Here is an 18,300-nt window from a genome sequence, read left to right as displayed (position 1 = left end):
ATGTCCAATTATTTCTTAGTCTTTTTGTGTTGTTCCAGTGCACACAAAGGAAATAAACATGTGCAGTATATAACAAAACATGTGTAATTGTAATAATATTTTGGAAGAAATACTTCATTTCTATAACAATTTCAAGGGTGCAAACACTTTTGGTCATGGCTGAATCAGAAGTTTCAGTAAAACTATTCCCAGGTTTGTAGTAGCTGAACAGTATATACAACTGGGAGCAACTAGTGTCACATGTAGGGTACCTGAACAGTGGAGTAACTAGAGTCCAATGGGCCCCAGTGAAAAATTTGGACGCATGTTGGTCAGATATGTGGGCCCTTGTAGTAGTTGAAAATCCTATAAGGACATATGAGTTGCCCCCCTCCCCCTTGATTATTTAGTAATGTTCCCGATCCTGTACTATGTCCCCCATCCAGGTATATATGTTATTCATCCTGGTTTAATCCTGGTATACATGGTCCCCATCCTGGTCTATATGCCCCCCATCGTGGGCTCATCATGGTATATATATTCTCCATCCTAGTGTATATTACCACCGTTCTGCTCTGTTTTTTAACTTGTAAATAAATGATTCTACTGACCTTCCCTCTGCTCATCCGGCACGTGATGTCCACTTTTGAAGTTGGCAGCTGACTTCAGTATGTAAGCAAAGGGCAGAGCTTGATGTCATTACCATGTGACCCCGCTCCCTTCTGATTGACCGGAAGCTTGCATTGCTGTGAAGGGACCTAGCAGGTCTCTGTGCAGCAATATACTACAGCTGCATGTGACCATGATCGTTATGCCCCTCTAGATAAACCATAGAGCAGTAATGCGATATTGTAGTTCTCATAACGACAGCCCTGCCCAGTAGTGTTCTCATAAGAGTGACTTTTCAAATGAACTCTCGAAGAAAACCTGATTTTCCTTTAACTGTCCCCAAATCTCATAATTATACATTATATCCCTGAGCTTCATAATGATTACCAGTTCTGCTGTAGTGGGAGAAACATAGATTCTTAGTAGCAGGAGTGAACACAGACAGAAGAGATCTCTGTGCAAGGACAATAGCTCATCATAATACACAATTACACCTGCTTTGGAGGTAGAAGTGGCCCCTTTACCCAATGGTGGAACTAGAGTCTGATGGCATAGGTGCAAGATTTGGATCTGCATCCCCCCCGTTGTCAGATGTATGGGGCTTGTAGGATTATAATTATTATTAAGACATATGTGCTGCCATCCCCATTATATAGTAATGTCCCACATCCTATACTAATGCCCTGAGCCCCTTCCTGGTTCCCAATCCTGTCTCCCATCTTGGGTTCCTTCCTGGATTATGTTACCCATTCTGACCCCCTCTCTGATATATGACACCTGATTAGCAAAAGGGTAACAATGTTTTGAACTTTTGTCTTTCAGCTCCATATCTCACCAACTGCTACAGCTTTGAGCATGAGCCTACCTTCATTTATAGACTATTATCTTGGCTATCATATACATAAATTTGACTTGCAACTATTTAGCATATGAATAGTTATGCAGATCCTTGCCATGTCACTGAATTGTTATATTTTGCGCCTAAAAATCCAAATTTTATTTTTTATTATTTTGTTAGTATTTTGTAAATCCACCTTTTGCTTTAAGCACTGCTTGAATCCTTCTGGACATTTTCTCCATCAGAATCAACAAGCATGTCTGTCATGATTGACTCCTGGCTCAGCTGGAGCTGAGCCTTTTTTTTAGTTTCGTTTCTGATGCAAGTCACGTTAGGGGTTAATCCTTTCTGCCTCGTTCTGGAGGTCAGGCTGCTTTATTAGGGCACTGTTTCTATTGGACTTCGCCAGTGATACTTCTGGCTCTGCTGTGTTCTGCTCTTGAGTGACCTGTTGTCTGCCCTGCCCCCTCCTGACCTCCGTGTTCACCTGACCTGTTAACTTCCTCTGTTGTCTGTTTCCATCAGTGTCTCTCCCGCTGTCTCCCTGTTCATTCCTTATCTGTTTACCTTTATTTTGTCTTGTCTTCCCACTCCCCCTCGCTTCTAGGCTCTGATTTCCCGGCTACTGACTATTTGATTCCCTCTGACTACGTTTAGACTTTGCCCTTGTGTACTTACAAGACCTCATGTTGTGACACGGCTTTCTGACGATTCTACTGCCATCTGGTGGGCTTGGCTAGTATTACCTCTGCTAGGGAATTCCCTGCTCATACATTTCCTCCACTTTTACGCCCCTTAGTGGTTTACCAGCTAAATACCTTCTCAGATAGTTTCAGGAATCCTCTCAGACCCACATTACTGCGCTGTGCTGCTATTGTACATCTTAGAGTATAGCGTGACAATGTCTCAACCGAGATCTGATCCCAGGTCTCTTCTACATGATCCCAATGTTGGTGCATATTGTTCAACTCACTTGGGCAAGTTTACAGCTTTTTCTTCAACTCTACCCACAAGTGTTTGATTGGATTGAGGTCTGGAGACTGGGCCAATTCAGCAATTCTACTTCATTGTCATTGAACCATCTTTTCACTAATCTCAGCATATGCTTAGGGTCATTGTCCTGCTGGAATACTATGTCATCCTTTTCATATTCATAGTACTCGAGTGTACAAAGTAACTCATCTTGTAGGATACTCGCATTCAGACCACCATTGATCCTGGTCAAGTGTCTTATCCTGGACCTTTTCCTGTATATAAAGTGCCTTGCGAAAGTATTCGGCCCCCTTGAATTTTTCAACCTAAACCCACATTTCAGGTTTCAAACATAAAGATAAAAATTTTAATGTTATGGTGAAGAATCAACAAGAAGTGGGACACAATTGTGAAGTTGAACGAAATGTATTGCTTATTGTAAACTTTTGTAAAAAAAGAATAAACTGAAAATTGGGGCGTGCAATATTATTCGGCCCCTTTACTTTCAGTGCAGCAAACTCACTCCAGAAGTTCATTGAGGATCTCTGAATGATCCAATGTTGTCCTAAATGACTGATGATAAATATAATCCACCTGTGTGTTATCAAGTCTTCGTATAAATGCACCTGCTCTGTGATAGTCTCAGTGTTCTGTTTAAAGCACAGATAGCATCATGAAGACCAAGGAACACAACAGGCAGGTCCGTGATACTGTTGTGGAGAAGTTTAAAGCCGGATTTGGTAACAAAAGGATTTCCAAAACTTTAAAAATCCCAAGGATCACTGTGCAAGCAATCATATTGAAATGGAAGGAGTATCATACCACTGCAAATCTACCAAGACCCTCAAAAAATGTATTTCAAACAATGAGAAGACTGATCAGAGATGCAGCCAAGATGCCCATGATCACTCTGGATGACCTGCAGAGATCTACAGCTGAGGTGGGAGAGTCTGTCCATAGGACAACAATCAGTCGTGCATAGCACAAGTCTGGCCTTTATGGAAGAGTGGCAAGAAGAAAGCCATTTCTCAAAGATATCCATAAAAAGTGTTGTTTAAAGTTTGGCCCAAGCCACCTGGGAGACACACCAAACATGGGGAAGAAGGTGCTCTGGTCAGATGAAACCAAAATCGAACTTTTTGCCCACAATGCCAAATGATATGTTTGGCGTAAAAGCAACACCGCTCATCACCCTGAACACACCATCCCCACTGTCAAACATGGTGGTGGCAGCATCATAGTTTGCGACTGCTTTTCTTCAGCAGGGACAGAGAAGATGGTTAAAATTGATGGGAAGATGGATGGAGCCAAATACAGGACCATTCTTGAAGAAAACCTGTTGGAGTCTGCAAAAGACCTGAGACTGGGACAGAGATTTGTCTTTCAATAAGACAATGATCCCAAACATAAAGCAAAATGTGCAATGGAATGGTTCACAAATAAACGTATCCAGGTGTTAGAATGGCCAAGTTAAAGTCCAGACCTGAATCCAATCGAGAATCTGTGGAAAGAGCTGAAAACTGCTGTTCACAAACGCTCTGCAACCAACCTCACTCAGCTCGAGCTGTTTGCAAAGGAAGAATGGGCAAGAATTTCAGTCTCTCGATGTGCAAAATTGATAGACACATACCCCAAGTGATTGCAGCTGTAATCGCAGCAAAAGGTGGCGCTACAAAGTATTAACTTAAAGGGGCCGAATGATATTGCACGCCCCAATTTTCAGTTTATTATTTTTTATAAAAGTTTAAAATAAGCAATAAATTTTGTTCAACTTCACAATTGTGTGTCCCACATGTTGATTCTTCACCATAACATTAACATTTTTTATCTTTATGTTTGAAGCCTGAAGTGTGGATAAAGGTTGAAAAATGCAAAGGGGACGAATACTTTCGCAAGGCACTGTATGTCCCCCATTCTGGTACATATGCCCCCCTCCCTGGGCAAGTTCCTGGTATATATGTCTCCAGTTCTCTAACGCATAAACTATAATAACTTACTTCTCACCTTACTTCGATCCCACAACACATGGCATCCTCTTCTGTATGCCTGCTATGGTTCACATCACTGCTATGTGCCTGTGACTGGCATGTTGATGTCAGCTGCAGGCCTCTGATTGGCCAGTGGCATGTGTTGCGGTGTAGGGACCCAGCAGGTCTCTGCGTCACAATGCATTTCAGCTGAATGTGTGTCCTTAAACACACATCGAGCTGACATAGGGTTGGCAGGACTTCCTCCCACACAAACGCGATTGTTATGCCTCTGCCAATTGTCACGCCCTGCCCTTACCTATTATGCTCCTCTGAGATGTCTGCCCTTGCTTAGTAGAGAACATGTGACACTAGTAAAATCAAGAGATATTGAGCCACTTGTCCTGTCGATGTATCCTTAAATAAGACATTATATTTTGATGTATATTCTTACTTTTCAAAAAGGACAATATCAGGAAGCCACAACGATTCTGAAGGTACTCGGATGTAATTAATTCCACCATAGTCTTTAGGATTCCATCGCAATTTTAAATCCATCCATTCCTATGGCAAAGACAAAAGTAATAATTGTGAGCAACACAGCACAGAATAGTAATATTATCATTCACACAACAGCCAAATAAGCAGAATATTCATCTAATAATAATGTGTTTGTAAACTGAAAGAAATGTTGCTTATTAGATCTAATCTCCAGAGGGTAAGTAACATCTGGAATCTGATTGGTAAATCCAGTCATTTGTATCAGTTCCCTGTTTACTTAGTGTTAATTTTTAGGCTTTAAAGGGGTTATCTAATTCTTTAAAATTTCTGGCATATTTTTAAAGGGGCTTTCCACTTTTGGAAAACTTGACCCCATATGATCAGATAGTAGGGAAAAATGGATATTGTATTCACCGTGCCCGGGTCCAGCGCTAGCTCACCTCTGTCGCTAATTTGTCTGTTTTGGCTACAGTAGTGATGTCATAACTTCAGCCCACATCACCGCTGCAGCCAATCACTGAGCTCAATGGCTTTGCAGTTGTTCACAGCATAATCTGTCAATCTCAATATTTGGCTGCAGCAATGAAGTGCACTGTACTCATGACATCACCGCTGCAGCCAAAGCTCAGACACAGGAGCACAGACAGACAGCCTAGAACTAGACCCAAGGAGAGAGAGTACACTTTTGTTTTATTTTGTCTGATCAGTTGAGGTCCACTTTTCAAAAGTGGAAAGTTCCTTGAAAATCAGCAGTGATCTGCACATTAAATGCCGACAAGTAGTATTCTGTAAAAAAATATTTGCCCCTTTATTTCAGATATTCAAAAAAATGAATACCAGAGAACAATAATCTCTGTAAATGTAAAATTCAGTTTTTAAAATAGTCATTTAATTTATTGAAGGAAATAAGTTACGTAAGGCTAGGTTCACTTTAAAGTTTGAGGTTCAGTTTGCACAGGGGTTATGGCTTAGGGTTTGTCTACTGAGGGATCTGCTCAAATTAGAGATCGTGTAGTGCTATACTGTATAAATGGAAAATATTTAGATTTTTCTTCCCATAGTTTCAGAGTGTTTGAGGTTGAAGGTAGACTAAAGTTAATCGAGTTCAACCTATGACCTAACCTAACATGTTGATCCAGAGGAAGTCCAAAACCCCATGCGACAGACAGTAAGCTCCATATTAGGGGAAAAAATTCCTTCCCAACTCCACATACGTAAATCAGACTAGTTCCCTGGATCAACGCCCAATCACAGAATCTATCTTTGCATGGACACTGCCGGATCCATAACACAACAGATGCGTTCAGCTACATTAGAATTAGGTCTGTTGGCTGATCACAAAATCAATTTTATACGTTACTATGTGGTTTATGTGAAATTTTAGTGTTTAGTGACATTGTTGTCACTGCCACGAAATGTGATAGTTTTAATAAATTTGGCTATGAGCTATATACAAAGGCATGTTTCCTTTACCTGTCTCAGCCACACATTTGTAGTCATCAGTTGCTTTTTTTCGTCCTGCCAGAAACATGAATAAAAATCAGTTTTAATGGATCAAACAGTGATTCATAAGGTATACTAAATGTTTGCCATAGCTTGTAAACTAAGGTTAAGTTCATTAATGAGTTCTTGGTGAATTTTGATGCTGCGTATTTTTGTTTCTCCTTAAACGTAGCGTCTTACAGTTCCAGTAAGGTGGATGGGATTTATAAAAAATTCAGGTTTGCTGTGCTTTGGATTTTACTCAGCGTAAACTGATCTGTGGTTCATGTTTGAAATGTATAACACGCATTTTATTCTTGAGGACACGTTGAGTGTTTTTGTAAAAACTGACACATGCATCAAAAATGGATTCAGGACTAGTGATGTGCGGACTCGCAGATAACCGGAACTGGCAGGTCTAATCGGATTGAAAAAAAAAAAAGTCCGGGATTGGTCCCGGATATCTGGCCGGACGCTGGTATCCATACATGTTTCAGGGGACCAGGGTCCGGTAGCTAAAAATGGTGGTAGAAGCGATGGGGGAATAGGAGCAAGCAGGCTGTACTTAAAGAGGTTTGGGGCGCAGCTCTAACTGCTTCCAGGCCACCCATTTATTTCCGGGGCTACTCATTTACCTTCATTGCATATGCACTGCTTTCCCCACCCACTGGCGCCTGTGATTGGTTGCAGTAAGACGTCCCCCACGCTGTGTGACAGCATCTGACTGCAATCAATCACATACCCTGTCTTCAGGTCACTATGGTACAGTAATAATAAATAAATGAATAGAAAAATAGTTGTAGGGTCCCCTGTATTATGGTACCCAGCACAGATAAAACATACGGCCACAGGCTGCAGACCCAGCCATGCGTTTATCTTGGCTGTAGAAGGAATTATTTTTTTATAAAAAAGCATGTGGTCCTACAATTTTGACGCCCAGCCATGATAAAGCCCAACAGGTGGGGGCTGGTATTGTTAGACTGGGGAGACCAATAGTTATTGGGCCCCACCAGCCTAAAAATACCAGCCGCCCAAGATTGCCACATCCATTAGATGCGAAAATCCCGGCTCTTCCCGATTGCCCTGGTGTGGTGACAATTGGGGTAAGAATAGGTTAATAACAGCCCACAGCTGCTACTAAGCACTATATTAGTAATGGGAGGTGTCTATGAGACCCTCCTATTACTAATCTGTAAGTGAAAGTAAATAAACACAAACACTAAAAAAATCCTTTATTTGAAAGACAAAAAATCACCCTCTTTCACCACTTTATTAACCCCCAAAACACCCCTTCAGGTCTGATGTAGTCCACAAGAGGTCCCACAATGATTCCAGCTCTGCTACATTACTGAAGGCACAGTGCGCACTCATGATACATGACCGCCTGCTGCGGACTTCAGTTAGAGACTGAGTAATAATCAGTGGTGACGTCACTCACCGATAAATTGTGGTCACAGCGGTTCCCATGGTCCTCCACCTACGAGCGTTGGTAATCTGACCTCAGGGGACGTCAGTGAACTCGATGACCCCACCTCACGTGAAATCAGTGAGTTTAATAAAGTCACCAGAGGACAGGTTACCTGCGGTCACAGGTGGAAGAACTTAGGAACCTCCAACTGTGACCGCAACTTACTTGAGTGATGTTACTGCTGAATGCTGCTCAGTCTCTGCCTGTAATTGCAGTGAGAAGTCATGTTCCATGATCGCGCGCTGTGCCTTCAGTAATGTAACAGAGCTGGAATCGTCGTGGGACCTGATGTGGGTTATGCAGGGGTGTTTTGGGAGTTAATAAAGGAGTGAAAGAGAGTGCTTTTTTGTCTTTAAATTTAAATAAAGGATTTTTCTGGTGATTGTGTTCATTTACAGTTAGGTCCAGAAATATTTGGACAGTGACACAATTTTCACGAGTTGGGCTCTGCATGCCACCACATTGAAATGAAACCTCTACAACAGAATTCAAGTGCAGATTGTAACATTTAATTTGAAGGTTTGAACAAAAATATCTGATAGAAATTGTAGGAATTGTACACATTTCTTTACAAACACTCCACATTTTAGGAGGTCAAACGTAATTGGACAAATAAACCAAACCCAAACAAAATATTTTTATTTTCAATATTTTGTTGCGAATCCATTGGAGGCAATCACTGCCTTAAGTCTGGAACCCATGGACATCACCAAACGCTGGGTTTCCTCCTTCTTAATGCTTTGCCAGGCCTTTACAGCCGCAGCCTTCAGGTCTTGCTTGTTTGTGGGTCTTTCTGTCTTAAGTCTGGATTTGAGCAAGTGAAATGCATGCTCAATTGGGTTAAGATCTGGTGATTGACTTGGCCATTGCAGAATGTTCCACTTTTTTGCACTCATGAACTCCTGGGTAGCTTTGGCTGTATGCTTGGGGTCATTGTCCATCTGTACTATGAAGCGCCGTCCGATCAACTTTGCGGCATTTGGCTGAATCTGGGCTGAAAGTATATCCCGGTACACTTCAGAATTCATCCGGCTACTCTTGTCTGCTGTTATGTCATCAATAAACACAAGTGACCCAGTGCCATTGAAAGCCATGCATGCCCATGCCATCACGTTGCCTCCACCATGTTTTACAGAGGATGTGGTGTGCCTTGGATCATGTGCCGTTCCCTTTCTTCTCGAAACTTTTTTCTTCCCATCATTCTGGTACAGGTTGATCTTTGTCTCATCTGTCCATAGAATACTTTTCCAGAACTGAGCTGGCTTCATGAGGTGTTTTTCAGCAAATTTAACTCTGGCCTGTCTATTTTTGGAATTGATGAATGGTTTGCATCTAGATGTGAACCCTTTGTATTTACTTTCATGGAGTCTTCTCTTTACTGTTGACTTAGAGACAGATACACCTACTTCACTGAGAGTGTTCTGGACTTCAGTTGATGTTGTGAACGGGTTCTTGTTCACCAAAGAAAGTATGCGGCGATCATCCACCACTGTTGTCATCCGTGGACGCCCAGGCCTTTTTGAGTTCCCAAGCTCACCAGTCAATTCCTTTTTTCTCAGAATGTACCCGACTGTTGATTTTGCTACTCCAAGCATGTCTGCTATCTCTCTGATGGATTTTTTCTTTTTTTCTTCAGCCTCAGGATGTTCTGCTTCACCTCAATTGAGAGTTCCTTAGACCGCATGTTGTCTGGTCACAGCAACAGCTTCCAAATGCAAAACCACACACCTGTAATCAACCCCAGATCTTTTAACTACTTTATTGATTACAGGTTAACGAGGGAGACGCCTTCAGAGTTAATTGCAGCCCTTAGAGTCCCTTGTCCAATTACTTTTGGTCCCTTGAAAAAGAGGAGGCTATGCATTACAGAGCTATGATTCCTAAACCCTTTCTCCGATTTGGATGTGAAAACTTTCATATTGCAGCTGGGAGTGTGCACTTTCAGCCCATATTATATATATATAATTGTATTTCTGAACATGTTTTTGTAAACAGCTAAAATAACAAAACTTGTGTCACTGTCCAAATATTTCTGGACCTAACTGTACTTTCACTAACAGATTAGTAATGGGGGGGTCTCATAGGTGCCCCCAACAACTAATCTAGGGTTAAGTGTCAGCTGTGAACTGTGATTAACCCCTTATTACGCAGATTGCCACTGCAGCAGGGCAATTGAGAAGAGCTGGGTAAAGTGCTGGGATGATGATGATAAGTAACTTTTATCTTTGACTTTGGTATTACTATTAACACAGCATTTATAGTGAACTCTCCAAAATGAAAATAACTGGCACAAACTCTCAGATTTTCAAAATAACCACAAAGTATAAACTGGGCAAAATCATTCTAACCCTGATCCTCTGGAGGAAGAATGTTTGGTTTTGCTACATACATTTCCTATAATACTGTATATCTTGCTTCTATTAACACAGATAGAATTTTCTATATTGAATCGGTCTTCGTGGCACGGGAATGACGCACATGTAGTAATAACTTTGAACTGCTATTTTGTCAGTATACTCCAGGTAATACAATCTTTTCACCTCAATATATTGAAGTGGTTCATCTATTCTTCCTTTGCCCTGTGTCTAGCAATATCACCCCAGAAGAACTAAGTTGAATTTCCTACTTAAAGGAAAATACTAACCTTCCATGATACAATACTCTAGTCACATGCTAACTACTAAAAGGTATTTATGTACAATGCAATCCAATCTGTTTTGTTTTTTTCCATTTTATTTCTTTTAATAGGTTTTATTTTGTAGTATGTTTTTATAATCCAGTATTTTATAAAGTTCATTATCAATGAAACAATCATAATTTACAGTGAAAAATGCAAAATAAGCAGCTAATCCAGGGGTTGTGTTAGGGGTGGCACACAGAGCATTTGCCAAGAGAAACCTCTTTATACTGTCCCTGTGTATACAGCGGGTGAAATAAGTATTGAACATGTCACCAATTTTCTGTGTAAATATATTTCTAAAGGTGCTATTGACATGAATTTCTCACCAGATGTCAGTAACAACCCATCCAATCCACACAGGCAAAAAACTCAAACCATCAATGTCCATACATTTAGTGATGTGTAATAACGAGAAATGACACAGGGAAAAAGTATTGAACAAACTTACTGAAATGTATTTAATATTTAGTACAAAAGCCTTTGTAGGTGAATACAGCTTCAAGATGCCTAATGTATGGAGAAACTAGTCGCATGGATTGCTCAGGTGTGAGTCTGACCTATACTTCCACATAAACACTCTTCAAATCCTAAAGGTTTCATGGGCTCCTTTAATGAACTCTGAGCTTTAGTACATCCCATAAATTTTATATTGGATTTGGGTCAGATGATTGGCTGGGCAATTCTAGCGGGTTTATTTTCTTTCTCTGAAAATAATTGAGAGTTTCAGTGGCTGTGTGTTTTGGATCATTATCTTGCTGAAATGTCCACCCTCCTTTCATCTTCATCATCCTGGTAAATGGCAGCAGATTTTTTTGTCAGGAATGTCTTAGTACATTTGACCATTCTCCCGTTCTTCAGTCATATGATGTTTGCCAATGCCATATGCTGAAAAACAGCCCCACACCATAATATTCCCACATCCAAACTTTACTATTGATATGGTCTTTTTGGAATGCTATGCAGTGCGTTTTGGTTTCCAAACATGGTGTTTGTTATGGCTGCCAAAGAATATACATAGATTGTACATAGCAAAGATTGTGTGTATGGTATAAACTATATGTACGGTAGGCATTCACTCGCTTTTAGCAGCTGGTAGCATTCTCATAGCCACACAAGCACATTGCTTCTTGGTCAAACAGAGTAATTTATTGAAACTCTATAAACTACTGTTCACACAGCAATCCTCAATTCAGAGGGAGGCCACTTAAGTAAGATTGTAGAAAAGGCAATTTTAAGAGGCTAAAATATAACTTTTAATCCTATATTGTATTAAAAGCCTAGATACGGTAATAATGTAACCCACAAGCTCCTAGGATTGCTGACAGTTTCAGCCCAATTTTGTATATCCAGGGAGCCAATAAACATATAACAAAATTAACAGAAAAACATAACATACATAACAAAAAATGTTTTGAGCAGATAATTTCGCTCACAGAGGACAGTGGTCCAATATATGAGTACAGAAAAAATTATCATAAATAACTCAATATAATCAACCCAAAGGTTTATAGTGGTCCTCAAGGAGGAATCCACCTATATCAAGTATTAAAATGAGTTGTCAATGATCTCACCCATTTCTTGCAGCTTGGGGTGTACTAGGTTTCCTCTGCATGGGTCCTTGTAGCCACAGCTTCAAACTGACCCTATCATATCCCTAGGGAAACTCTTAGTACCTGTTACCCCAATAGCTTCTGCCCTAGCAAGGGCAGACCACATCTAACCCTCTCTTAGTGACCCTATAATGTTACTGGCCCTCATCCCGACGCGTTTCATCTGTTTAGACTCATCAGGGGACTCCGGTATCACATCAGAGGTCAGAGGTCCTATGCCCAAGCTCACATACAACACACTAAGGAGCTATTGGTTCCATGGACATACCTGTTTGCCATATGAGAAGAAGACTCTGTGGCGTCTCTGAAGCTGGATCGGTATTCCTTGGGCAACACATTTTCTCTTTTTGGCGTCACGAACAGGATCCAGGACTAGACCCGTTCAGACGGGTGACTGTGTGCCTCAGCGGTCTGACTGAAAAATTTGAACCGCCGCCATTTTGTGCCACCGCTGAAAATGCGTTATCAACAAGCTGCACCTCGCGCAGGAGAAGTAGCTGCCCACGGAGAGGAGTGACAGTCCCAGAATGGAGAGAGCGCTCTGACCCCATGAGAAGAGGAAATGGGAGGATTGATCTGTCCCCGGACTGTTGGGACGGCCCTAGCCCTGTGGGAGGAGAAACGGAAATAGAGACACAACCTGATGAACTAGGGAAGGAGCAGGATGGCATCAGCAGAGAGTGGTCAGAAGGAGCAGGGCTGGTCAATGCCCATGTCAGCAGAAGAGCTGGAGGCAGAGGTCAATAGAATTGCTGATCGTATGGAGGAGCAGCGGAGGCAGGAGGTGGCCGCCTGGAGGCACAGAATGCTAATGGCGATCCGAAACCTGCGGATGTCCGTGCAGAGGGGCCTGCCTGGAGGCACCGCCCATGCTCAGCCCAAGCCACCATCAGCGACAGCGACCCCGCCACTGGATGTCTCCAGCACGACCCCGGGTGAGTCCAAAACTACCCCTGCCCTACCTGGTGTGCTGATCCCACTGGCGCTGCCATCGGAAGCCAGCGCAACGCCCGCGGCCAGACCAGACCAGGCCACAATGCCTCCTGTTCCGTTGGCGAAACCAGAGATGGTCACAGCGCCCCAGTCGCTGACTGGGGATCCAGTTCCTTCCCCCAGACCAGAGACGGTCACATCGCCCCAGTCTCTGACTAGGGATCCAGTTCCTGCCCCCAGACATGAGACGGTCACAGCGCCCCAGTCGCTGACTGAGGAATCAGTTCCTGCGTCCCGACCTGAAGCAGTCGCAGCACTCTCTCTGCTGGAGAGAGAACTGGATGCTCTGTCCTCGGCTCACCTGATTGCTAGATACCTGGTCAGCAAGCTGCCGTCCCGACCTGAAGCGGTCGCAGCACCCTCTCCGCTGGAGAGGGATCCTGAAATTTTGTTACAGTCCTTTCCAGCTGTCGAAGGCTCGACCCCAGAGCTGCCACTCACCCAACTAGAGGAGGTTGCAGCACCCTCTGTTAGAGAGGGAGGCCATGAGAAAGTCAAGGCCGCGCTGCTGTTCCCTCACCGTCCGGAAGAGGTCACAGCACCCTCCGCCAGGGAGGGAGAACAGGTCCTACAGCCTACCCAACCGCTGATGTTTCCCCATCGACCAGAAGAGGTCGCAGCACCCTCCGCCAGGGATGGAGAACAGGTCCTGTCGCCAGTAGCAACCGACACCATATCGCTGACCCGACTTGACCAGGTCGCAACAAGTCCCAGCGCTCACATTACCTGGTGGCTCGCTGATAACCAGGTGATGTCGCTGCCGGAGGCCAGCCCGCAGAGAATAGTTTAGTTAATAAAGAAAGTTTAGTTTAAAAATGTTTTTATGACCAGTTTAAGTAACATTTAAGAAAATGTGTCCGCAAGGACTTTTGCGTGAACTTTACAAATATTTTAGCACCCGGTTTTGTGCACTTTATATGGACCATAGGTTATGAACTGGCTATAACCATAAAAATCTTGCAGTGTATATAGTTACCTCAGTGGTACCAACCCCAGAGTCTGCCTGTTGAGGGGCATGGCTCTGCGCCACCAAGGGGGCACACCTGTTTATGGGGCCTGCTCTCCAACACAACGAAGCAGGTACGCCTGTTTATGGGGCCTACTTTACGCCACCAGGACAAAGAGAACTGTCGCCGGAATGGTCTGCGGCAGACCAGGCCGAGACCAGGTCACCAAAAGGACTGGGGATCACTCCGTATATGGGTTTTGGGTTAAAGACTCGTGGGTGGTGGGTGGTGGTGGTATAATACCTGGTATGTTTTTATGTAAATATCTCCCCTGTGTGGGAAAATTTGTATTTATGTTTTCCTTATCTTTGCAGCCTGAGGACGTGCTGTTGATAACCAAGGGGGAATGTGGCTCCCCTGACCTGGTCAGGCACCACTGAGTACTGCACCCATGCTGGGACAGTACTTCCAGGTAATCCTAAGGGCCAGAACGAGGTGTGTACGCACAGACACATAGAAACCAGGTCTCCGACACCTTTAGAGGGGACCCTTGGGTAGTCTCTGGAGAGGGCTAGCTTTCAAATCTTTTCAAGAGGTGGAGCGGAGGGACTGGGAGCTAAAGTGCAGAGGCTGTCAGGAAAGGAGTGGAGCGAGCCAGTCTGGTAGTGGTGCGAGGCAGTTGCTAAGGGATACGCGCGCGGCCACTAGTCAGACCCTGCGCGGTGTAGTGACAGTTGGCGGCAGAGAATGGTCACGTGTTCAGTCAGTCAGAAAGACAGAGAGAGTCGGTGGAGTACGGGGACTGCCGGTGACTAGGCATATACGGGGTACAGGTCCCTTGAGTAGACTAAACCTGCCGATGAGGGAAACTACAGGTACCTCACCAACCACACAGAGTCCGAGCCTCATCAGCAATGCAAGGACCCATAAGGAGACAGAGCCAGACACCATGTCACCTGGTCCACGCTGCCGGCAAACGGTCCAAAAAGAGAGAAAAGGCAGTTGCGACTCGCTGGATAGACCCCACGGTACTTCAAGTCAGGGGTTATCCGAACATAGAAGTGCTAGAAAGGCGAGCTAACCTGTTACCCTCATACCGGCCTGAAGGAGCTCCTGGTTCTTACCTGGTTTATCGCAGCATCGCCCGGGTTACCTCACAAATACAACTGAAGTGAGTAAAAAGCAGTTGAAAGACTTTTGGACTCTGCCTGAGTTATTCTGGGACCCGTTGTTCTACACACCTGAGCCCCTGGGGCCTGCCACACTCATGGGAGGCCACACCATCTGACTGCAGACCCCATCAGCCCCAGATGCTCATAAAATCTGCAGCGGTGGTCATCCATGTCCCTGACCGCAAGCCGTGAGTGGCGTCACGACACATACAAAATCTGACATACCTGTTTGCCATATGAGAAGAAGAGTCTGTGGCGTCCCTGTAGAAGGATTGGTATCCCTTGGGCGACACATATGGCATGATAGGCCACGTGTAACCTGCATTGTACATGCCTTCCTGTAATACAGGCCACATTAAGAACAGTCCCACACAAGACTCTCCGCTTAGCAAGATGTGGAGAGCCATCATACTAAGCAAGCTTCGCCCAGGTAAGCCCAGAGGAGGCAGGCCCTTCAGGATTGTCCCAGGAAAAGCAGAATGGGGCAGTAGGGGCTTTGTTTAACATAAATTTGATGCATGCATGATAGGTTCTGTATAACCTCCTATATACATGCCTTCCTGTTCCACAGGTCACAAAGTGGGAACAGTCTAACATGAGATGATCCATTTGGTACATACGTCAACCTGGACAGCCATCAGGTAAACCCATCACCTCCCAGGCAAAGCCAGAGGATGAAGGTTGGTTGCAAGGAAGTAGGATAAGAGTGAGGACCGAAGTAAGCCCAAGGGTGGACAAAACAGGCAAGTCATGGATATAAAATACCAACAATCCACCAACTTACTGCAAACATCTCACTCATAAAAGTTGAGAGGGAAAGCTACATGAACTATACATGAGACGTTCCCTTCCAGTAGCAAAGTATGGAGCTAATGATGACCTTGCATGAAAGAGACAAAACTTTCTTTGTCCAAATCTTTTCAGAGGCTTACCTGTTCGTAAAGATGCTGCACAGCTTGTATATCCACTGCCCAGTTGTACCCAACTCACCATTCAGTGATCTAATGTCTCTACATAGTGTCTTAATAAGAGTACTTGTTTCAATAAACATCTCCTGATATTTCACTAAGACCTTTTAAGATATTTTTCCACTCAAATCCAATATCACTCCCAAGCAATAACATCTTGGAGGATTGTGTGTGTTTTGGAACAGATTTGGCAGATTGCAAAATTGAGGCAGATAAGATGAATGTGATGTTATTTTGAGAAATTGCATTTTCTTCTCACATAAAGTTTATGATTTGCTATGTTCTTGTTATCTATTTATGAGTACAGATTGGTGAGGGTGTCACATAATTCATTCTGTCATATATATTTTACTTGAAAATGGGAAAAAATTCCAAGTGCAGTGAAATTGCAAAAACCGTGCACTTCCACAATTGTTTTTAGGGTTTTTTTTTTATTATGTTTACTACATGGTAAAGCTGACCTGCTAGTATGATTTCCTAGGTCAGTACGAGTTCGTAGATATTAAACATGTATGGTTGTTTTTATATTTAAGTGGTGAAAAAAATTCAAAAATTTGGCAAAAAAAAGAATAGCGCTTTTGTCGCCATTTTTTGATACCCGTAGTGTTCTCATTTTTCGAGATTTGGGGATCAACGACAGCTTTTTATTGGAGTTTTGAGCTGGCTTTTTTTAATTAGACCATTTTTAATAGATACAATGTTTTGATCGTCTGTTATTGCATTGTTATTACCTTTCACTGTAATTACTGCTGCAAGTATTTTAGGGTATGTCTCTATACCAGCTTTGAACATCTACATTAGGCCGACACAACATGCAGCCTGCTGAAGGATGTTGTGCGGTCCGTGGAGAACTGGGAGCCTCCTGTTCTCATTTCCTTGTATTCAACTGTATTTGTGTCTTTCAGACGTGAATACAGTTGATCACTAACATTGTGGTGATGGGAAGAGCAGAGCAGCACTCACAGCCCTCTCCCCGACCGCAGCAGAGTGATGAGGTCATTACACTGTGACCTGATCACACTGCTGCTGTTGTCAGTGCTGCAGCCCAGAGGAGACAAGCATGTGGCTGGAAACAGTAAGGTCTCCATGGAGGAGACGACGAAGACTAAACATACTATTGTAGGAGTAGGGGGTTGGTGTTACTATGAGGGTACCTTATGGGGCAACGTGGGTGGGAGGGATTATGAAGGACGTACAGTATGCAGAGATGCAATGTGTGGGGGGACATAATTCATAGGAGCAGTGTATGGGGATATTATAGATAGAAACTGTGTGTGGGGGATTTTATGGAGTGTGGCAGTGTGTGGGGAATTTTATGGAGATTGGTAGTGTGTTGGGTAATATTACAGAAAGGAGCTGCATGTGGGGAAAATTATGCAGAGGGGCTGCGTGTGAGGGAATACTATGGAGCAGGAAAGTATGGGAGTAATCTTCCTGAGACAGGCAGTATGAAGGAATAATACAGAGAGAACCTGTGTGTGGTGGCCATTATGGGGAGGAGCAGTGTGTGGCGCAATATTACAGAGAGGGGCAGTGTAGGGGGTATATTACTCAGAAGGGCAGTGTGGATGGAATATTATGGAGATGGACACTGTGTGGGGGGACATTACGGAGAAGGGCAATGTGGGTGAATGTTATAGAGATGTCATCTATAAAGTACCTGGATGTTAAAGTTTATTTGTGATACTAACTACATCTCACCAGCACTGTGGTTCCTGATTATTTTACAGTTTGATGATGGCTGGTAACAACAACTACCAGTATTTCCTTACTATTGTTAAGGATGTACTGGGAGTTGCTGTAAAGTCGTCACTGGTGTCCCCACACTCACCCTCCCAGTTGCTCAGTGGTGGCATCTCCCTCCATCCCTCCTGCCACCTCCCGGGGTATGCGCACGCCTCACAGGTCTCCCAGGAGTGTGTTCAACGAGCGTGTGCACATATCCTTAATCTTAAAAGGGCAGTGTGTCCTAACCTGGATGTGCCTCTCAGCCTATGGTTGAAAGGCACTAGGTACTTAAGGCATCCTCCCCTATGTGAGGTGCCTGAGCAACATGGTCTTACTGCTAGGGACATGCTGCTATATGTCAGGTCCCATTCCCTGCATCATGTGTC

General features: G+C 43.6%; 1 protein-coding gene across 1 annotated transcript in view; it reads right to left on the bottom strand.

The window, feature by feature from the left end:
• The window catches only part of CHRNB3 (cholinergic receptor nicotinic beta 3 subunit), a 66,452-nt gene that overhangs the window by 18,263 nt on the left and 29,889 nt on the right, over positions 1 to 18,300 (bottom strand). Inside the window, exons 3-4 of the mRNA XM_075352261.1 lie at positions 6,340 to 6,384; positions 4,820 to 4,929 (exon numbers count right to left, since the gene is read on the bottom strand). Of these exons, the coding sequence (XP_075208376.1) occupies positions 4,820 to 4,929; positions 6,340 to 6,384 (155 nt within the window). The remainder of the gene's footprint in view (positions 1 to 4,819; positions 4,930 to 6,339; positions 6,385 to 18,300) is intronic.

Source organism: Anomaloglossus baeobatrachus, chromosome 1 (genome assembly GCF_048569485.1).
Source record: "Anomaloglossus baeobatrachus isolate aAnoBae1 chromosome 1, aAnoBae1.hap1, whole genome shotgun sequence".
Lineage (NCBI taxonomy): Eukaryota > Metazoa > Chordata > Amphibia > Anura > Aromobatidae > Anomaloglossus > Anomaloglossus baeobatrachus.
This window is presented reverse-complemented; position numbering and strand designations above follow the sequence as displayed.